The sequence below is a fragment of the Podarcis cretensis genome (genome assembly GCF_951804945.1).
Source record: "Podarcis cretensis genome assembly, chromosome: 10".
Classification (NCBI taxonomy): Eukaryota; Metazoa; Chordata; class Lepidosauria; order Squamata; family Lacertidae; genus Podarcis; species Podarcis cretensis.
The window spans coordinates 50,097,939-50,120,838 of NC_137179.1; the positions used below are offsets into that span (position 1 = coordinate 50,097,939).

General features: G+C 43.4%; 1 protein-coding gene across 1 annotated transcript in view; it reads left to right on the forward strand.

Moving 5' to 3' along the window:
- Positions 1-2,192: 2,192 nt before the first annotated feature.
- Positions 2,193-22,900, forward strand: part of SLC38A1 (solute carrier family 38 member 1) — a 41,215-nt gene continuing 20,507 nt past the window's right edge. Inside the window, exons 1-4 of the mRNA XM_079994297.1 lie at positions 2,193-2,517; positions 14,263-14,457; positions 18,268-18,343; positions 19,743-19,858. Of these exons, the coding sequence (XP_079850423.1) occupies positions 14,339-14,457; positions 18,268-18,343; positions 19,743-19,858 (311 nt within the window). The 5' untranslated portion in view covers positions 2,193-2,517; positions 14,263-14,338. The remainder of the gene's footprint in view (positions 2,518-14,262; positions 14,458-18,267; positions 18,344-19,742; positions 19,859-22,900) is intronic.

The window sequence follows — 22,900 nt, forward strand, 5'->3', positions numbered from 1 at the left end:
GGAAGGGTTTTTTTAATGTTTAATGTTTTATTATGTTTTTATATATGTGGGAAGCCACCCAGAGTGGCTGGGGCAACCCAGTCAGATGGGCAGGGTATAAATAACAAATTTATTGTTGCTTTTGTTGTTGAATAGGACATCCCTATTTTCATCAGAGAAATGTTGGAGGGTATGCATTAAAAGAACTATCAAGCTTAACTAGATAACCTAAAAATTATTGTCTGGGCATTTGGATTTCACAAATACACATACAGTGGTACCTCAGGTTACATACGCTTCAGATTACATACGCTTCAGGTTACAGACTCCGCTAACCCAGAAATATTATCTTGGGTTAAGTACTTTGCTTCAGCATGAGAACAGAAATCGGGCTCTGGCTATGCGGCAGCAGCAGGAGGCCCCATTAGCTAAAGTGGTGCTTCAGGCTAAGAACAGTTTCAGGTTAAGTACGGACCTCCGGAACGAATTAAGTACTTAACCTGAGGTACCACTGCATACCATTCAGTTAAACCAGTGCTCAGATTACAGGTGGGGGGAAAGAGTGTCTAGCCCCAGCCCCCTATTTTTTGTGATGCCCTCCCTCAGGGACTGAAGAGGGGCTTGATTCGACTAAAATATAGAGGCAAGTAAAGCAGCCTCCTGTTAAAACACATCCCCTTTTGCAGAGGCCTCAGGTCCATCCACAGCATCAATACCACCTGCGAGTAAAGGAAATAAAGTGTGGTGGGAGGAGGAAGCAAATGCCCCCAGTCTTAGATTTAAAATCATTAAAATCACATGGAAATCCCTACGTTTCCCTCTATAATTCGAGCACAAATCACATTACTGCTATGCAATGTTGAAAACAAAACAAAACAGTGACAACGGCTTCACCTAGACTGAGGATCCCAAGAATGCTGTACCCCAGGCATTGGCAAACTCGGCGCTCCGGATGTTTTGAGACTACAATTCCCATCATCCCTGACCACTGGTCCTGTTAGCTAGGGATGATGGGTGCTGTAGTCCCAAAACATCTGGAGGGCCGAGTTTGCCTTTGCCTGCTGTACCCAGACCAGTTCAAGGAGCTCTACAGGATCAAGGAAGGTTACAGGTAACACCCAGAAGGTGTGGCCAGAATTTTCTTTCAGGAGAAATGCAATGTGCACCTGCCAGTTTACCGGACTGGTGAATGCAATCAAGCAGAGACACGTGGAGAGATAAGACACTGAACGAAACATCAAAGAAAGCACTAAAAAAGAAAAAAACCTTCTTTCCTGTGTATATAGGTTGCCACCAACTTTCCAGAAGGCTGTGTAGAGTTTTCCCCCTACCTCCCCAGAAAAGAAAGATTGGATATCCTGCATAGGAGCCAACTCCTAGGGTGCCCCCAAAATTGATGGGGATTGCCATTCGAATGGTGTGCATGCACAGTGTCATGTGATCGATTATGCAGGGTGGGGCTTACCTGGACCCCCCCCCCAACAATATTTTATTAAAGTTAGCATCTCTGATATCCTGTATATCATGGGATAGCTCTGTCCGTACAGCATAGAATCCTAGAAATGTAAAGTTGGAAGGGACCCTGAGAATCACCCCTGCAATGCTGTCCCATCCGAGGATCGAACCTTGGCGTTATCAGCACCACGCTCTCACCAACTGAGCTATGACTCTTAATCTCAGAGTTGCGGGTTCGAGTCCCACGCTGGGCAAAAGATTTTGTGCATTGCAGGAGGTTGGACTACATCCTGAGGACCCTCGTGGTCCCTTCCGACTGTATGATTTGGGTGTGTGTTGTCCCTTAAATTCTCCTCACCTAGATCAGAAGCAACGGTTCAGCTCAGGCCTAGGGAAAGCTTGCCCACGCTTGACTCGCTCTTCGTATCGCTTTCTTATTATAGGGCAAAGCCGATCGCGTTCAAAACACAAAAGCACAGATGGTCCGACGGCAAACAGCATCCTTGCCACCTGCGAGGGAGGGAAGGAAGGAAACGAAAAGGGCTGGGGCGGGGGGGGGAGCAGGGAGGAGAGCCCACGCGCCCCAGCCAGAGATTTAAAAGCATTTAATCCCTCAAGAACGGATTAAGAATAAAATATAATAATAATAATGCGGTCCTGAGGCACAGAGCATCCATTCACCCAACGACGACGACGACGACGACGAGGACGAGGAGGAGGAGACGCGAGAGGAAGGAGGCGGGAGCTGCGCGCTTGGCGCCCCCTTGAAGGTCGTTTGGCATCTTCCATTCATTCCGTCTAGCGCTTCGCCACGCCGCCTCAGAAACAACCGCTGGGCTTTCAAAATTCAATTTTAAATTACAAAGGAGGAACATTCTCTTCCTCTCAGCTCCCAAAAACGCCACCCCTTCTTCGCAACGGGGCGACAAGAGCCCGAGAGCGAGCCAGGGAGAGCCAGCTCTTCTAACAAAGGAGAGACCCCCCCCACCCGAAGGCGGGGCGCGGGAGAAGAAACACCTCAGCTTGGGCTTCTTTTTTCGTGAAGACGGAGGGGAGAAAAGGAGGGATTGGCAGCATTAACAGGTACGGAGTTTGGGGAGGGGGTCGCAGAGAGATGAGCCCCTCCCTCGTCTCAGCCATTCACCCTCGGAAGGACACATGGCCGGCGACAGGAGAGAGCGCCTTTCTAGCTGGCGCATGTTGGGCGTAGTAGGTGCTTTTGGCCAAAGAGGTCGGGGGCTCCTGGGCGCCTGAGGGAAAGGCTCGCGGAAATGGCGAGAAGAGGCGCCTCGCCGCGGCCCGGCAGCCGCGTGTAGCCGCATGGCGAGGGGGCCCCCGCTGCTTCTTGCCGGGTCTGCTCGTGAGGAGACACCCCCCCCCCAGCCAGCCAGCCCCCTTTCTTCCCGCCTTCGCTTCTCGGGCTGGCAGGCATTCTTCTCCCGGGCTGCGAAAAAGACCCGCACGTTTTGGTCTCTCTTTTCTTTCTCCATTATGGGTGGAGGGAAAAAGGCGCGTAGGAAGCGAATGCGTGTGACTCATGCGCCGCACTTATTTCCACCTCTCTGAGGGGGGGGGGGCACCCACCGTAAAAACACACACACACGCACACACACACACACACGCTAAATGAGACCCTAATGAAACAGTATTAGCAGACCTAGGTCACTGTTCAGGCTGAGGCACAAACCACGTTCCTAGAATGTAGTCCTAATAAAAAGCGGGCTTGCTCCAATATATAAACGGATTTGACGGCTGGCAACCTTGACATATAGGGAAAAGAAGGGGAGCGAGCAGGGAGAGTGAAATTCGTCTTTGTCCTCCTCACTTTGCAAAAGGTTCCACCTGAAATGGTCCCTTCCTTTCTTCCAGAAGCCCCTCCCCCGGTTTGTTTGTTTGTTTGTTTATTTGTTTATTTATTTATTTTTTAAAAAAAGGAATTGGGTTTCTGAATTGCTGGCAAGCTAAAGCTGATACTCTTGAAAGCCCAAAATAGGGATGTTGGTGGACCGAAACCAAAAGAGGGACACGTTTTAAATGACATGCGGGAATTTTTTGAATGGAACATATTGTCACTGATCTTCCTCTTTCTCTTTTTTAAGGCAGTTGACTTTTCAGCTTCTTAGGTACATTTGCCGTGGGTGTATTTATTAATGCTTCACTGCATTGGCCCTTTTCACCACAAAAAGACTTTGTCCCAACCTTGCTTGTGGCCCACTCAGGTCTAAATCATGCATGCCCTGAATAAAGATGTTGCTTTCACAAGAAATTCAAATTTGCCCTTTTTTAAAAGATCCAGTAGTTTCACCCCACTCCACTCCACCCCTTTAAAGCTCCACTGGAACATTTTTGTGCCTTTTTCTTTTAAAGATAACAATCATCTGTGCAAAATTAAAATGCTGCTACTCTGCTCTGACTGATTCTGTAGGGCTCTGGTGGGTATTCAAGAGGGATGCTACAGATTACTTTGGAATTAATTATCAATTTCTTACGTCATTTAGCTGTATTGTAGTCCTTGTGCACCGCTTGGAGACTGGAAGTTAACCGGTTTATAATTTGTTCAAATAAGTAACCGCTACACTGGGGAGTACAAGGTTATGCTAGGAATGCAGGCCTGATTCCAGCCTACATCTGTATAGAGGTGGCATCTTTTCCAAGTCTTGCTTTCTCTCCTAGAGAGGTTTTTTTCTCTGTTCTATTCTTCTCTCTCTCTCTTGTGGTTAGCGCCTTTCCTTTTTTTTATCACACACCATCAGTGTCCTTTCTGCCATAAGCCATTTGTTCACAAAGCAGAGTTGTCATACAACCTGTTGCTATCACTCATTGCCTTCACTGGCAGGGTGGGGAGTAAAGGTTGTAAATGCAGAAATACTAGGTGATGTCCTATGGATTCCTACAGTAGTTCCATTGGTTACAGTGGGTCTGCTTTGAGTGTGACTAAACATTATGTACCGCCCCTTATAATCACCATACTCATTAGTATTATTAGCTTAATTTCAAGACAGAGTTAAACTTGCTGAAATGCGCTGAAATCGGTGGAGTCCCAATTCTGTGCTGGATTTAGGCTATTAATATTATGATTATTGGCATCGTTGTCTTCAGCCTGCTTAAACATGCCAGATTATCATTTGATTATCCTGCCTCCCACTGGTCTCCTCCTGCTCCTTTTATAGCCATTTTAGTCAGGCCTCTTTGATCCTTGAAAATAGTTGCATCTTTTATGGTGGATTTCACCTTTCCCTGCCTGATTCATTTCAAAAAGAATGCTGAATTTATTATTTATATTTATTCGTATGGTGCAGTGATTAGAGAGTGTTGGACTATGACATGCGAGACCAGGATTCAAATCCTGGAACAGCCCCTGCAGATGTAGTCAACCGGGCTTACCAGATTCTGAAATACCTACTGAAGATCACCCCCACCACCCGCAACATAATGAAACCCAGAGTCTAAAGCTACTTAACTGCTCCATTGCTCATATCTATCCTGCCTGAAGATCTTTGGTGAAAGAAAGGCAAGGTATAAATATAATAAAATGCTCTTAAAGATGTCCCGTTGGAGTCTTTGGGAGAGGGGCTTAGCCACTAAACTTTACATCAGCTTGCTAACACTGAAAACTAAACTTTGATAATGAAGCAGTAGGTGGGAAATGGCTGTTCAGTTGAAATCCACCACCAGAAACCCATCAACATGCTTTTCTTAGAACGGAAGGGTAATTTTCATAACGCTACTTGATGCCACATAGTTTATCTCATATATTTAAAAACGAAAACAAAGACATTTGTGTATGTACAGAGAAGAACATGTTAATCCACAATGTGGTTCTCAAGTCTCCTCCATTCCACAACATGATTTCTCCCTTCTCCCACTACATTTTTTGTGATCAGAGATAGGAATGGTGAGGACATGTTAATATCCTCTTTTTCCTGTCGTTTTCTCTCACTCTTAATAGTTCAGGCCTGAATAAATGTGGGCTTTAAACCACAAATTGGGCAAGAAAAAAGATATTTAAAGCAATCTTCAGTTGACTCTATGCTGTATAAATAGCCCTTCAGTCCATATATTTAATGTTCTGAATCAAAGAATGAATAGAATTTAGGAAGCCAATGAGCTAGAGGTGCATGCGGTCTAAAGTCCTAGCATTATGGAAGAATTTTAATATCCTACATGGTGATCTTAATAATGCATTTTAAGAGACTTGAATGAAACACAGTTTGTTTGGGTATCTGACCTTCTTTACAGTAGCTCTTCTCAAGCCTGAATTGGCTTTACATTTTGAGGTGATGTGGTGAGGGTTTTATATTTGTTTACTGTATGTGTTTTAAATATTTTGATTTTTTTTTAAAAGATATTTATATTTTTGTCAGCTACCACATGCAAAGCATTGATGGCTAGTTGGTAGAATGCTCCTTTCAGAATAAAATAATAATAAAATATGTCCATTTTGCAAAAAACGAGAACAGGATCAGAGAAATCGCATGTGAGCTGATAAAGAGGATGTTAATGAACATGAATATACATAATATGCAGTACACTTCCAACAACCAGTGCAGAATTAATTGCTTTTTAATATGTCTGTTCTGCCTTTGTGATCTCCCCACCCCATGCTTGCACCTGGTAACTCTCACCCCGTTCTATTTTAAACGTTAGGCTGTAATTCTGTAGCCAGTTTTCTGGGTGTAAAGCCTTCTAAACTCAGCTGGACTACTTCTGAGGACTGCATGCATAGGACTGCCTGTTAGTGGTGTGTTGATTTGATACAGCACAGCAATTTGTTTTAGTTTGTAGCTGCATGCTGGCATGTGTAATCACAGTGGTTTCTCATGGTTATGCTGAGTTATCAGCACAGGGATGAATTTAGGAGCAACAGACCTACCTGGGGCAGCAGACTTAGGTCCCACAGGTCTCAGAGGGCACCTCTCATGGACTGGCTACTCATCTCTCCAGTCAACAAGCAAAGCAAATAGTTCACCTTTACTGTTGACAAGCGGCCAGTGTTGCATTTCTGTTTGTTTGTGTTTGTTTAATTTGTGGGGAACTTTACGCCACCGCTGCTCATTCGGTGACGTACATATGACTGTGAGTGATTGTGATCCAGACTCATGCATGCAGATTTATAGTCTTCTATGGCAAGCATGCTCTATGCATCAGAGTTATTAAATCTCTGCACATACAATACAAAAATAAGGTATCCAGAAATGCAGCAAATATATGCAGGGAGCACTACTGATGATTCTTGTTCCTGATCTTTGGTTGAGGTCTCCATGCCTGGTTGGGTACACTGAAGACCCTGTCCCAGCAGCAGGCAAACCCTTCTCATCCTCACTTTTTCCTTGAGCTGCAAATTGGCGCTGGGGACAAGATGGATAAACAGTCGCAGAAGACTGTTACTCACAGGAGTACAACTTCATGGTTCAGTATGGAGTTGGGCTTGGTGTTAGCGCAAAGTGCTTAATAAGCACACCAAAGGCTTCTTCTGTGTTTGGCTGACAGAGAAGGGTTTTTTCCCAGAGGTTAGAAAAATTAGCAACATCATATATTTTTGAGTTCAATCTGTCCCTTTCCCAAGCCTGGCTAAGAGAAGTTGCAAAGGAGAACTATGCGCTTGAATCGATTTGCATTTTCTCCCCTTGATGGTGCATGGGATTTGCCCAAAGCTAAATGCAGTGAGAACAGATTAGAGTTTAATGATTCCTGATCTTTTTATCAACCTGGTAGCAGGAAACCAGTTTCTGAACATGTGCAGTGTGGTTTGTTGGAACTCTCTCTCTTTTTAAACAGTTGAATAGAACATCCTGTTTGTGTCTCCAAACAGAGCATGCGTGTGTGGCCCCGGGGTGGGTAGGAGAAGTAGGGTTGCAGTAGCAGGCCAGCCCTTTGACTTTTACACATTCATTTTTATTTTTTTTAATAATATTTATTAAAAATTTTCCAGAATAAAAGGGAAAGATAGCAAGAAAAAAAGAAAAAACAAATATGATTTACACTTGGTTTCAGTGGCATCTTTCCCGGACTTCCCCCCCCCCTCCCCCTCTTGTATTCCATTTCCCTTAAATTGATTCCACAGATTCTTACCCCAAATTTTAAAACCTTATTTGTAATTTTAAATAACCCATTTATTCCAAATTAATTTATCTTATTTATCTTAATGAACCATTTCTCCTTATATTTTATATAATTCCCTAAGATCGACCCCATTTCCCTTCCACGAATTCCCCTATTTTCAAACAACAAACATGAAAAAAGAAAAGAAAGAAATAATATATAATTTTACAGCCTTTGGATTCCAAATCTCCCCCCCCCCCATTCCCCGGTTCCAATCCCCAAAGTTCATCCATTGTCTACTGCCAGCCTGGTGTATCCACGTCTATATCTCAACTCCACTTTGCCGTCTTTTGATAGCTTTTAATTTCAGAAAGTCCAATCTCGAAAAAACTCTCAGAAAAAGTCATTGTTCTTCCATCCAGACCTCTATGTTTAAGAGTCTAACTTAAATTCTATTTCTTGGTCCTTTTAAAGTCTGGATGTTCCAAATACTCCGGCTTCAAATTTGGTCCAGCTCTTATTCCTCAGGTTGCTTTTTCCTGTTCTGCTGCAGAAACCTTCTAATTCAGAAACTTCTTGTTCTCCACAGAGGCTTTTGTTATTCAGGAACATAACTTGCGTCAAGTCCCTTCCTTTCTTCAATAGATAAATCCATTGTTTCCTTTAGTATAGAAACCTCTGTAGACAAAATAATGCTTCGTTTTTGCAGCTTTCCCAAGAGATAACAGATCCTGCTCAAATTCATAGTATTTTTCCACTTGCTGCTACTGTTGCAATGTCCCAGCCTCCCTCTAGAGGGAATATGGTAACTTAATTTCTTTCAAAATCAGACCCAAAAGTCAAATAACTTGTTGCCTTTATTTCCAATAATTTATGTCCAAATTGTAACAAATCTAACCAGCAAAGCCATCGTAACAAAGTTCTCTTTTATTTTCCTGCTTTGACAGCTACTTTGACAGCTGTCAAAGTTTCTGTGTCTCTTCACCAGTCTCTCATAGCGGATTGTTCCCGGTTCCCGGGGGGGGGGTTGCATTTTAGTTCCCACAAATCAGTCTTCTCCTCCAGCACAATTATTGTAATTTCCCTTCGTGAAGTTAAAAATTTTTTTCAGGTAAACAAGTTCATCTCTCGATCTTAGTTGTCAAATCCTTGCGTTGAGCCATCTACAACAGGGGGGGGGGCGGACTTCCTTTTTGCACTCCCCCCGCTCGCTCCAAATTCAAAGATCAAATTTCCCTTTTAAGTCCAATCAATTTACTCACGGGTTGTTCCTTTTAGTCCAAATCCGAAATTTTCAAAGAAGAAGTCGTTGCACTCCGCCGAATGGCATGCGGCTTCGCTGGGCAGGGGAAGCATTGGACTCACAGCACCACACCCCCCCCGTCACCCGCACCGCAGCCTTTAAAAAGGCTCTTTCGCGGGTTGGGGGGGCGCAAACGGTGCCCGCCAAGTCACCAAGTCCATGGGCATCTCCGCCCATGGTTTTTGAGGGTCCCCGCGTCGCCGGCACGGCAGGACCCGACCCCTACCCAGCCGACTCCCTCCGGAGCTCGGAGGGAGTCCGCCATTCGGCGATGGCGCCGACCCGGAAGTCCCGACTTTTACACATTCAGTATACCCTATTGGTGTGAAATGAAAGCCCACACCTATCAGAAAATTCTCTTTGCTGTTTCACAGTCCTTTTCAAACTTAGAAAACATACCCTTTCTGCATATTTGCAGTATGGCTAATAGGTGATTCATCAGTGGCAGTGTTCAAAATTAGCCAGGCACATTTTGCACCCTGCTGTCGGTCACTTGCAACCAAGGGAAGCTGCCTGGGCACCAGGATGGGCGCCTGACATCTCCACCATCTGGAAGTGCATGCCTGGGGATCTTTGGAACATGACTGTTTTCACACACTAATACCACCTCCTGTAGAATTTCTATCCAGTGTATGTCATCTGCGCAATCAGAACGAATTTCAGGAACCAAAATGCTTTTTCTGTGCAGCCTGAGCAGGAGCAAGCAGTAAACAATGTTATAGTTAATTGCCATAGCTTGTCTTCACCCCACTGTTCTGCTCATTGTTGCGAAGAATTTTCCTACATTATGAATGGTCTGTGTCACCATTAAGAAAAAGAGGTTGGAACCGGCCAATAGATATGTGGACAGTCCCTGGATAAAGTGGCCAGCATGACTAAGCCGCTTCTGGCGAACCAGAGCAGTGCACGGAAACGCCGTTTACCCTCCCGCTGGAGCGGTACCTATTTATCTACTTGCACTTTGATGTGTTTTTGAACTGCTAGGTTGGCAGGAGCAGGGACCGAGCAACGGGAGCTCACCCCGTCATTGCGGGGATTCGAACCACCGACCTTCTGATCAGCAAGTCTTAGGCTCTGTGGTTTAACCCACAGCGCCACCCGCGTCCCTAAATTGCAGTTAATCTTAACCATGGTTTGTTGAAACACGCCAACTTCTTAAGCTATGGTTTGAAGGTTTGTTTCAAGCAACCACACTTAAGATTAAGCACAGTTTGTCAGGTTTAAACAAGACAACGAGCTACAGATAATATAAACCAGAAGCAAAAGCTTCCTAAATTCTTTTTATAGCCACACTGAGCACATGGGGGAGAGAAAAAGCGTCTCCTTCTTAACCCAGCTCAAAGTTGTCATCTGAACTAGCCAGATGTTTTACTGATAATCAATCACAGGCAGTCCATCCTTTGAAAAATAAGACTTGCCATCTTGCCGTAAAATGGCAACATTCTGTTTTGGTAACTGTAACCTTGGTTTATGGAGCCATTTGGCACCTAGCAGTGCTGTGGTCTAAACCACTGAGCCTAGGGCTTGCCGATCAGAAGGTAGGCGGTTTGAATCACCATGACGGGGTGAGCTTCCGTTGCTCGGTCCCAGCTCCTGCCAACCTAGCAGTTCGAAAGCACGTCTGGACTTAATGGTCAGGGATCCTTTACCTTTTTTACCTTATATCTCTTGAGTTTCTAACAATGATCAGTAGCGTAATAATGGAATCATTAATATGCCTAATTTAGGGTTGCCATATTTCAATATTTCAAATTCGGACACAAAACTTGTTGAACTTTTTTTTTGGGGGGGGGGTGTTGCAAAGTTGTTCAGACTCTTCCCCCTCATCTATACTTCTCCAATGGCAATTAGAGTATTAGAGTTAGAGCATGTTCAAGGCAGTGTTAAAAACTCAGATATATAAGCTAATCATTTATATATCTGAGGAAGAAGCCTACAAAGAAATAGAAGTGCCGAAAGGGTCAGTGCTGGATTTGTTTCTGAATATGTTTGCTATTTCCTCAGTGAAGCTTTATTTCCCTTAAATAAAAGGATAATATAATCCACTCAGAGCAGAAGTACTTAGATGGTTAAACAGTTGTAATAAGCTTTCACTTACTTACATCCATGTTATGAGATCACAACCCATTTGAAGACTTCCCTCCTTTTCTTTCTTTTTAAAAAGTGGGTTACATATAACATTCCTTATCGAGCCTGCCTGTTACATTCAGTGTGTTACAAGCAACTGTGGTTTTTTTAAAAAATCTTTTTCCTGTTGCTGAACTTTATCTTCTAGAAATTATCACCTGTGATAACTTACTTCCTTTCTGGTTCTTGACATGTGTTTTGTTTGAAAGGGCCAGTTTGCAGAGTTGCTGTGGAACTTAATATCTTATGCTCATAATCCCATAGTCGGTCTCCCTGGTCCTCGTCCTCTTCTTTTCAAAGGTGAGGCTGGGGAGAGGAGGGAACACAAAAGATATCACATGGCAGTCTTTACATAAAGGAAGCAGTTTATGTGAAACTAGAGCTCTAGGTCTGAAGGCATCTCTTAGGCACATAAATGAGCCTCTAGCAAGATCAGCCTGCCTAATGAACAGAAAGAGGAATCCAATTTCAGCCTGTAAGCAAATTGTTGACTTCTAGGGCTGAAGCTAGTACCCTCTAAAAAGCCCAGCTTTAAAATCTACCTGAACTCAGGTGGAAACAGTCCAAAGGAATGGAGGCTGAAAGTCATTTTTTTAAGAAAGTAATTTTAAGAGACCGCCTAAGGATCAGTGTAGGATACCGGTTAGAGTGCCGAACTAGGACCTGTGAGACCAGGGTTCAAATCCCCACAGTGCCATGAAGCTCACAGGGTGACCTTGGGCCAATCACTGTCTCCCAGCCTAACTTCATAGAGTTGTGGGGATAAAATGGGGAGGGGAGAACCACATACACCATTTTGAACCTCTTGGAGAAAAGGTGGAATATAAATGCAATAAATAAATAACACCTCCCAAATTCCTGTCCTTACACTTTTAATAGCCTTATAAATCAGTTTTTTTCTCATCACATTTCCCACAGCCAGACAAAGATAAGATGAACATTTAATAAGTAATGCTCGCTAATAGTATTACCACTAATTAGTTCAATGGCACATTTTAACTGTACAATAGTTGCTGCCATCATTACTACTACAGTGGTACCTCAGGTTACATACGCTTCAGGTTACAGACTCCACTAACCCAGAAATAGTGCTTCAGGTTAAGAACTTTGCTTCAGGATAAGAACAGAAATCGTGCTCCAGTGGCACGGCGGCAACAGGAGGCCCCATTAGCTAAAGTGGTGCTTCAGGTTAAGAACAGTTTCAGTTAAGAACGGACCTCCAGAACGAATTAAGTACTTAACCCGAGGTACCACTGTACTTCTTTCTTTCTTCTTTGCCAATCAGTCGTAGCCAAGTAAGATTGTCTCCCATGAATACAGTGTGTCCATAAGTGACTGTGGAGGCCAATTCTGGATCCACACGTCCTTCCACAGTGGGGACATAGGTTTCCTGGTGGGAGTTAATCACAGTGAGGATTTACCAAATGTGCCTTCCTCTTAGTTTGTTTCTCCCTTTCGTCCTGAGTTTGTGCTTCTCCAAAGTCCGTGACGCCTTTGGTCAAGGCTGTTCTCCAACTGGAGCGCTCACAGGCCAGTGATTCCCAGTTGTCAGTGTTTTATACTACATACTGAATTTATTAGCTACTTTCTCCAAGTTTGATGTACTTTAAAAACATGGGTTTTAAAAATGAGCAGCTGGAACTGCTTTAGAAATGGTAACAAAATTATAATTTTAAAGAATACTTGTAGAAACAAGATTTTCCCTTCCCTATGAAATAACATTCCATTGGGAGGCCAAAATGTCCAGGGCAGGTGGCAGGCTTCAGTCATGTCCCAGCCCGTTTCTGTGGACAAAAATGGCAAAGCCACTATGAGTGGAATTATCCACCCAAGCTTTCATTATTTGGAAATTATAAAACAGGCCTTTGCAGCATTGACCAGCTAAGTCAAATGTAATCCTCAGACAGATATGGTAACCTGCCAGCTACTAGGCAGCCCCACTGTTCTTACATTACCTGTCAGGCAGCGATACCCCAGCGGACTGTCACACATAGCTGCTACTCAGCTTGGTGAGTTGCAATCCACTTAATGAGAGTCATCAAAACGATCCTCTGATATAGCTCCTCTTCTTTGCAGATCTGCATGGATCAGCTAAGAGGTGACTGTGTGTTTGGGGGGGGGGGCAGGAATGGCCACACCCACTTCTGACATGTGACCACCAGATGTTTGGTCAAGGATTAATGTGGCCCTTAGGCCAAATAAGGTTTGCCCCCCCCCCCCACTTTACACTGTTGATGGGATTTTTATCTCCTCACCTTCCCCCTGCACAATTGTCTCTTTTTAAATGATTATTTACATAGGATTTTTGTCTATGCTAATATGCAGCCTGGCAACACTCCAGGTCTGTAGAGTAAATGGTGGCCCTGCCCTATCAATATTAAACAGCAGGTGCAGTCCAGGAAAAAACATGATGGCGTTACATGTGCAACTGCATCCAGAGGAACTGCATTTGTTGTATTGGGACTGGAGAGATATGGGTTAAAATTCCCACACGGTCATAAATCTTACCAGGTGGCCTTGAAACAGTCTCTTATCTCTCAACCGAAGAGAGTTATTTTGAGGAGGAGGACATGTGGGAGAGAAGCATGGCAGCTGCCGCAAAAAGGGCATGGTGTAAATGTAATCATTAGTTGTTAAGAGTGCAAGCGTTAATAAAGTTTTTTCACCTCATACAACCTGCAATAATATTTAATTTCATAATTTCACATTTTTCTCAAAGTATGTACACATGGGAGTAGATCGCTTTGCATGCCAAATGACAACCTTGATTATACATTGTGCAAAATTAAATACATCTAAATGGGGAGGAAGAATCTCTCTTAATCTTTCCCAAAGTTCTCAGGCTATTTGTCTGTCAACAATCATCATCATCATCATCATCATCATCATCATCAAACCTTTATTGGCACCACATACAAACATTCAGAATAAATAGGCCAGTGCAATCTCGTCACCATTTCAACAGTACAGTCATTTGCCAAAGGGAAGAAGAGGCCATCAATCTATTTCATCTCTGTGGGTCTCCAGAAAGGGCAGGATCCTGTAGCATACTTCGGCGACAAAAAAAATCAAATAGAGGAACTTAGCTACTGTCTTGGTGAGCTCCTGGTCTCTCCCCTGTAATAAGAAGTGTATAGCCTCTTCTCTTGATTCCATGTTGGAATGCATAGATGGTCTAGAAATTGTCAACAATTATATACTGATGGCAGAATTATACAAATGCCATTTAGAGCACTCAGATCACCAATCCTAGAGAAAGTCCTAGCCCCAAGTTATGTGTGTGTGAGAGAGAGACACTTGAGAGGTTATTGTTCATTTTCTTATTCTGACTTTGAACTTTTCTTTTCTTTTTGTAGGTTTTCAGGCTCACATTACAGGTGCTACTGATCTCTAAAGACCAAGCAGCCTTCAGAATAAGTTCACTAAATCAAGATGCCTTTCAAAGCAGGCCTAGAATTAACTGAGATGCAGAATATGACAGTTCCTGAGGATGATAACATCAGCAATGACTCCAATGATTTCACAGAAGTAGAAAATGGCCAGATGAATAGGTGAGTAGTTTTCCACTGCCCCAGATTTACCATGTGAAAACACTCTGTTTAAAAACAGTGTTTCTGACTTGAAACACAGCTCATGAATGATTCATTACTGAGTCATGTTCCATTTGAGAATGTGATTTGAATTTCATACCCAGCCTCTGTTGGGCATTGGCAGTAAAAACATAGTGTACCAATTTATTCAACCTTTAAATGTTGGCATATTTAATACAAATGTATAGATTGCTTTGTAACCAACCAACCCCACAACTCAGCCTGGTCATCCAAAGCACAGCACAAAGGAAACGAAAAACAACATTCAACATTTGAGATTAGCATTACACATGATCTTAGATGTCTCTGGGTCTTTGACTACTTACTATTCGGTAGCCAAAATAGTGGCCAAATTGGTTCCAAACTAAAACATGGTTCAGATGATCCATTTTTCTTAGGTTTGAGGTATATGTAAAAGAGTAAACTTCCATGTTATGCAGGATTCTTCATTAATTTGGTTTACATTGAGATTTGGGCATCTTCAAGCAAGATTATTTAGTTCCAGTTACAGATAGGTAGCCGTGTTGGTCTGCCATAGTCAAAACAAAAAATTTTTTTTCTTTCCAGTAGCACCTTAAAGACCAACTAAGTTAGTTCTTGGTATGAGCTTTCGTGTGCATGCACACTTCTTCAGAAGAAGTGTGCATGCACACGAAAGCTCATACCAAGAACTAACTTAGTTGGTCTTTAAGGTGCTACTGGAAAGAACAAGATTATTTATTACTGCATATCATTGCATATTGCACCAAGCACCAGTTTTTCTGCTGCTGAACTTGGTGCAGCATGCATTCTTAAATGAACGTGCTTGAAAGTCCAAAAATCTCATGTAGGCCAACTTGATGGAAGAATGCTACATCAAGGATAACCCACCTGCTTTCGACAGCACATTGTACCATCTCTTGTTCTAAAGCAAAATTACTTGGACCCCGTATACATGTTCACGAAGACCATGCAAAAAACTCCTGGGACTGTGCCTCTTCAGAACATGGGTGAGAGGGTTGCTTAATTCATAGCACTGGTTTTGTCTTTTAAAGCCCTTCACAGCTTTGGACCAAGTTATAAAGAACCTCCTGCCTTGGTATGTGCCTACCTGTACATTAAGAACTGCAGTGGAGCATTCCCCCCCCACCCCCATCATTTTAGGTGTGGTGAGTAGTTACCGTGGAGAGGACCCTCTTACTTGTGGAGTGCTCTCCCCAGAGATGTTTGCCTGACTCCTATTTTATTGCCCTTTTAGTGCCAGCCAGGCAAATATGCTTCTAATTTCCCCAAGCTTTTTAGATACAGTTTCAGCCCTACTGCCTGTTTGATGCTGTTTTTGCAACGTTGTGGCCTTTAGCTTAATTGCGTATACATATTTTGTATGTACATTTTAATTGTTCCAGTATTTTTGTAAACCACGCTGCAAATAAGACTGAACCCTAACCCTACCACTGCCAAAAGAAGAAGCAACTCAGCTCATAGAAAACCAGCATATGAGAAAGAAAGGTTGTAGACCAGGCTTCTCATAGCTGAGCTAGTGTTGTTTTCTTTGCACTGTATAGCCTGTGTGTGTTTACATATACAGACATACACAAAAGGTAGAGCATTCAGCATGTATTTCTCCACCTGCATTCTGAAGTGCTACAGTCCCAGGAGGTCTTGAGCTGTTTATTACGTTTGAGGCAAGCAGACTAAGAGCTAAATAGGTCAAATGCTTCCCAGGTCCATTTTGAGTCAGCTGCCCCTTCCTCCTCCACCACCTTTGTCACCGTCAGCGGTGGCAGAGGAGGAAACAGCAGCCCAAAAGCAGCCCTTTTGGGCTGCTCCTTCTTCCTCCTCCTTCGCCACCGCTGACAGCGGCAAAGTTGCGCGTGTTCAAACACTTAAAGAAGCCCAGGCATTCCGACGCATGTGCGGCAGTGCTCCGTTAAAAAACAAAAAACCAGACAGAGCGGCGGTGGCGGTTGCCGTGACAACTGCCGTTATGGTTCTAGAAGGCGCTCGCGAAGGGAAGCTCTCGCTCCTCATGTCCTACTCCACCAGCCCCGGACGGTGCTGCACTGGCTGCAGAGCCTCGACCTCAGCTTCCTGCCTATGCATTTCCGTAAGTGAGCCCCCCTCCCCCCGCTTCCCACACCTTGGCCGCCCTGACACTTCCTGCCGTACCTGGGCACCTCGGAGGCTGAAGACGTACCTCAGGATCAGCAGGAAGAAGGGGCCTGGTTTGCTTGGCTCCCTCGGCTGCAAGCCCTGGGCTGCGTCTTTCTTGCAGTGTAGGTGCCTCCCCTCCTGCGAGAAGTGAATGCAAATCTCCCACCTTTGTGGGAGCTTGAACTCAAGCCCTTTGATATGTGTATATCAAATGTTTTCAGACCGAAGGCTGGGCGAACCAGTGGGGTAGAGAGGCCCTTTTGGGGAGGGGGGAAGCACCTGTGTTCTGTTGTCATTGCTGCTGGAAACGTCGAGTAAGATAGCACCAGCATCCTCTTTATCCGTTGAGAAGAGGTTTCCTTAGCTTATACTTGGGTCAGCTTATACTCAAGTATATACTGTACTTAGAGATAAGTCCTGCTGAGCTTAGTGCACATAGAATTGCAGCCTTTAAGTCCAACTAATTTCAGTGGAGAAGTGAAACTTGTGCTTCACATTCTTCCATTGAAATAAATGGAGCTTATAGGTCCTTGCTTTTGGTTTTTCTGTTCTCAAGGACTGGATCCAGATTTGACAATGCTTAGAGTAGATCCGTAAAATCAATGAGACTCGAGTTAGTAAATCCCATGTACTTAGCTGAATCAAACACCAAATATGTATGGCATGAGCAACATAAATCCTGGTGGCAAGCACCCTAACATTACAGAAATATATTCAGTATAAAAGTATAAATAATTTTTTTAAATAATGAAAAACAAGATTTACAGTGCAGTCCACAAATGTATTTTTAATGCCTATAACTGAATCACACTGAAACCCCATCTCATTCAGCATTTGATTTCCAGCTGTAGCTAGCCTTGGTTCACAAGCACAATGAATCGCATTAGCAAGCAGGCGAATATGGAGTTCATGGCCTATCCTGAGGGTTTGTTCCGTCCAGGTTTGCCCTCCTTATGGTCTTCTTGCAAGCATCTGACTGGCCACTCTGGTGAAACAGGATCCTGGACTTGATAGACTTGTGGTAATACCACCTTTGAAAACGGAGGGTCTGTCCAGCTATATGGCTAAGGGCATTCAGTAGAGCTGTCCTCTGTAAATTAGTGTAAAAGCAGTGGTGCTCTCAGGGTAGGACCTCAGGGCAGATGCCTGGGGTGTCATTCAGCAAATTGAGCAAGAAGACCCCCAAACAGAGCTGGGCTGGGTTGCTGTATTATCGAAATGCCACTATTCAAAGAGAGAAGCCCCCATAAGACAATTGAAGCCAGAATCTAAAATTACCCAGCAGATTACTGTTTTAATAGTTTTAAAATCCCTGCAACAATCTAAACTAGTCTTCCTTCCTTATGGCAGTTTATAGGAGAGCTGAATCTGGCTCTGTACGTATATACTTCCCAGGCTTAATCATTCATGCCTATCTCTTTTTGTGTGTTTTTTCTTTTGTGTGTGTACCAATCCATGCCGTTATCTGTATGATTCATTTCCTTATGGCCCAACCTTCTTGTACAACTGGGTTCTAGGTAGTTTAATTAAAACAATACACACCACCTCCATAACGGCTACAGCTCAATAATAGCACTAACGTATGTTCCTCCTGTGTATGCTGTAATGCTAAAGAAAATCCTGTTTGTTCTTTTTCAGTAAATTTATTTCAGACCGCGAGAGCAGAAGAAGTCTAACCAACAGCCACTTGGAAAAGAAGAAATGTGATGAATATGTAGGTTACCCTCCTTGCCCTCCTTGCACAAAGAGCCAGCCTAATGCCCTCCAAAAGCTGTTGGACTACAACTCCCATAATCCTCGAGCACCAGCCATTCTATCTGGGGCCGTTGGGAGATGAAGTCTAGCAACATCTGGAGGGAAACATGTCTGCTACCCCTGTCCTACAGTGGGAGCTGTGAGGTGCACACAGATCTCCTTTGCAAACAAGAGGTTTGCTGTTCACGTCAGTTTGTGGAACAGCTCACCCACATTTTATTTATTACATTGATATTCTCCCTTCTAAAGAGCTTAAGGCAGTGTGCGCAATTCTCCCAAACCTCGAATGTTATCCTCATAACACCCCTGTGTGGTAGGTTAACCTAAAAGATATTGAGTGACCCAAGATCACCCAGTTAGCTTCATGTGGCTAAGTCAGGGCTTGAACCTGGGTCTTCATGTTCCTAGTCCCAACATTTTACTGCTACACCACACCAAACTCTTTTGAGTTCCACAGAACTGAATGATTAAGCTCCTTGCTAGAAGAGGTCTCTGTAAGGACAGAGTTCTCTTGTCCTGGAGGAAGGCCTGTGTGGGACGTCACCACCCATCTCTCTACTGGCAGGAAGTCAAGACTTTAATGAGGGTATACCTGGTGGGCAGGGCAACCCCTTCACCAGCTCAGCTTCCTGCCAGCTCCACTGTATGTTGCTCTTGTCGGCAGCTTCAGGCAGGAACACCATTTAGGAAGGAATTTTCCTTTGTCTTCATTTGTTTGTCTTTCCGGGATCCTCTTTTCTCTCCCCCATCTGCTGCTTTTTCGTTTCCTTCTGGCTACATAGATCTCTCCTTTCCCTTCTTCCAGCATCCATTTTCTTTTGGCTTTTGGGGCCTACAGCCCTTGGAAGCCTCTGGACATCCCGGAGGGGGAGAGCTTTGGAAAGGGGTGGAACATGGTAGATGGGGCTTTGCCGAGGAGGAGGTCCAACAGGCCAATGAGCAATCCCAGGCAGTAGGCAATGCCTCTAAGGCCTTTCCTGAGCATAAGTCTCCCCAAGAGAGTTTTCCCTTTTCTAGAAGAGTTCTGCTAGAACATCTTGCATGAATGGCAGGTTCCTGGGGCCTCAGTGTGAAATTATGGGTGATATTCAATTTATTTGATTTCAGTGCATCTACTGAATGTATGACTTGGTTGGGTATCATCCTATGTTCTCTCAATTACTTTTGTGGCTTTTCAGTTACTAATAATTCACCTCTTGCCACTGTACCCAAGTGGGCAAATAATCAAATTATCTGACTGAAGGGAAAGGGTCAGGATGAGAAATGATATTCAGAAAAAAGCATAGGATGCTTTTCAAATATGCTGCAAACCATAGGAAGTTTTATTCTTTTCTTTTCTTTTAATTCAACCTGTACAGATTCCAGGCACGACTTCATTGGGAATGTCTGTCTTCAATCTCAGCAATGCTATTATGGGCAGTGGAATATTAGGTCTTGCCTTTGCGTTGGCTAACACAGGAATCCTGCTCTTTACGTAAGTCATCAACATGCAAAAGGCCTTGGGTAAATTTTCACTTTGACACAGACATCAATTTGGAGTGAGTGTTGATGTTCATACTCCATTTGTATGCTGTTTTAATAAATGAAATAAGCTATTAAAAATAAGTGTGCAATTCACATACAACTTAAAAGGCAGCTATTTAGCATTCAGGCAGCCCAACACACTGGAGTCTAGTTTCTTCTTTTTCACCTTCAGATTTATTTCTGTAGGAGTAAGGCAGATGATTGCATAGAATCCCAAGCAATGGCACTTTTTCCTAAGGCTAAAGCATCTCTCAGAGAACAAATGCACTATTAAATGCCATTATTCTTATCTGATTTCTGGGGGTGATGTTCAACTAAGTTTTACTCAGAGCAGACCTATCAAAATTAATGGCCCTGACATGTTCATTAATTTCAATGGATCTACTTTTGAGTAAGGGACACAGGTAGCACTGTGGGTTAAACCACAGAGCCTAGGAATGCTGATCAGAAGGTCAGCGGTTCGAATCCCCGCAACGGGGTGAGCTCCCGTTGCTCGTTCCCTGCTCCTGCCAACCTAGCAGTTCAAAAGCCTAGCAGTTTCATGTGCTGCTCTGGTTCGCCAGAAGCGGCTTAGTCATGCTGGCCACATGACCCGGAAGCTGTATGCCGGCTCCCTCGGCCAATAAAGCAAGATGAGCGCCGCAACCCCAGAGTCGGTCACGACTGGACCTAATGGTCAGGGGTCCCTTTACCTTCACCTTATCTTGAGTAAGCCACCCCAGTTACTTATCTTTATGAAATTGTGTTTAGGTGATCATATATTAAAATCACAGCATTGAAAACTAGCACATTTCAGAGAAATAGTTCTCATTCTGAGCCAGTGAAATTATACCCCATAATAATATTTTGAATTAAAACATGTAGTAGGTTGGTGCAAAAATGTTTTAATGCTATGAACAACAGAGGCTTCAATTCCTAACATACTTTCTTGAAAGCAAATCCCATTGGATCCAGTGGGTTAGACTCAACCTGCAAGTGTTATTTGTGAAGGGTTCTACATTTAAGTTTCTCCATGAGAAACATCAGGTTCCTGAATTTAGTGCCTTTAGAAAGTGTCTGAACCAAACATTTCTTAAACATTATAAATAATAGGATTTTATCTTTGTTCAGTATCTATTAATCTATACTAGAAGAGTTTGGATTTTGGATTTGATATCCCGCTTTATCACTACCCGAAGGAGTCTCAAAGCGGCTAACATTCTCCTTTCCCTTCCTCCCCCACAACAAACACTCTGTGAGGTGAGTGGGGCTGAGAGACTTCAGAGAAGTGTGACTGGCCCAAGGTCACCCAGCAGCTGCATGTGGAGGAGCGAAGACACAAACCCGGTTCACCAGATTACAAGTCTACCGCTCTTAACCACTACACCACGCTGGCTCTCATACTAGACTTTCTATACTAGACTTTGACCTATACCTAGGGATGTGCAGCAGATTCAAACAAATCCCAAGCTGAATGGGATGCCTCTGAGAAATTCTGAGCTTGTTGGAGGTGAACTGGGATAAAAGTTGTCTAGAGCTGAAGCAGTTTCCAACCCCTCAAAAAATCCAACAAACATTGGTGATTTGCAAGCCCCCCAAAAAGGATTTAAAGAAGTGAAACTCATGATTATGAGCTTACTACAGGCATAGCCAAACTCAGCTGGCCAGATGTTTTGGGACTACAACTCCCATCATCCCTAGCTAACAGGACCAGTGGTCAGGGATGATGGGAATTGAAGTCTCAAAACATCTGGAGGGCCAATGTTTGCCTATGCCTGGCTTACTATATAAGGAAAATACTTGGGGAGGGATGGGTGGAGCAGTGCAAGGGTGGGGAGAGGGAGGAGGCTGATAGGTCAAGCTTGTAACCAGAGGGAATTGTTTTCCCCAGACTCTTCCATATCAGTGCTCCTTACCTCTACCCTCAAATCAACTTTCAAGGTGCTTAGCACAAAAACCACTGGACCAATCTGTCCCAATTTGGCACTCCTTTCTCTCTTCTGGCTGCAATTTTCCAACCAGTTGCCCACAAAACACTAGAGGAGATTAAGTTAATCCTTTTTCTTTCTTTTTTTTTTACACCCCCAAAGCTGTCCTTGTGGAAAAACCGCTGCTGCTGCTGTCCCAGTATTTGGCAGGTTGCATCTCCTCATAATGGACTACCATGCAAATTACATTCAATTCTGCCAGAGAGGGTGGGGAAAACATTATAGCCGTTTTAACATTTCCCAATAATGAATGCTTATTAGATGCATTTTTGCAATCCATCCATAATGTTTGCCTTTGGTCATTGGTAGTTCCTAACTCATCATTTGAGAATTCTTATCTGGAGCAAAATATATTTCCTCTATATAAGTTCCAGTATCTTAGCAGCATCCGAAGGAGCAAACCTGAAAAGTTTTAATTGCATATAGGAGTGAATTACTTAAGCTTTAAGTAAGACTTTAGGTGCTAGAAACACGGGTTCTTTCAATCTTCGAGAAGTGCCAAAGAGTGTAAAGGAACATTGCAGTAACTTCACAGTCTTAAAAAAAACACACCTTTGTGAAGCAGTTTTACAGCTTCCCTGAAAAAGATGTCTCTTGTAAACAAGACAGATTTTATAGATTAAAGATGGAGCAGTGCCCACCCTCGAAAAACATAAAAATAATTTCCACTCCAGAGACATGTTTTATAGATAGATAGATAGATAGATAGATAGATAGATGGTTTGATTTTTAAAAAGTGGTTTAGAACATCCTATTAATAGAGAAGAAACCAGACTGTGGTTGAAATCCTGTGTACATTTTCTTGGGAATAAATCTTCTTGAATACAATGGGGCTTACTTCTGAGTAAATATACATACTGTATTGTGTGGGCAGATTACAGAGAGAAGGCGCCCTGTACAAGCCTTGTTGAAATTAATGTGAACCAGATTAAAATTAATAGTTTATTTCATGGGCAGGAGAGCTTCTACCTGACATGCACCCTTTGCCACTACATTGTTTTTTAAAAATACGGTAAATTCCAGTA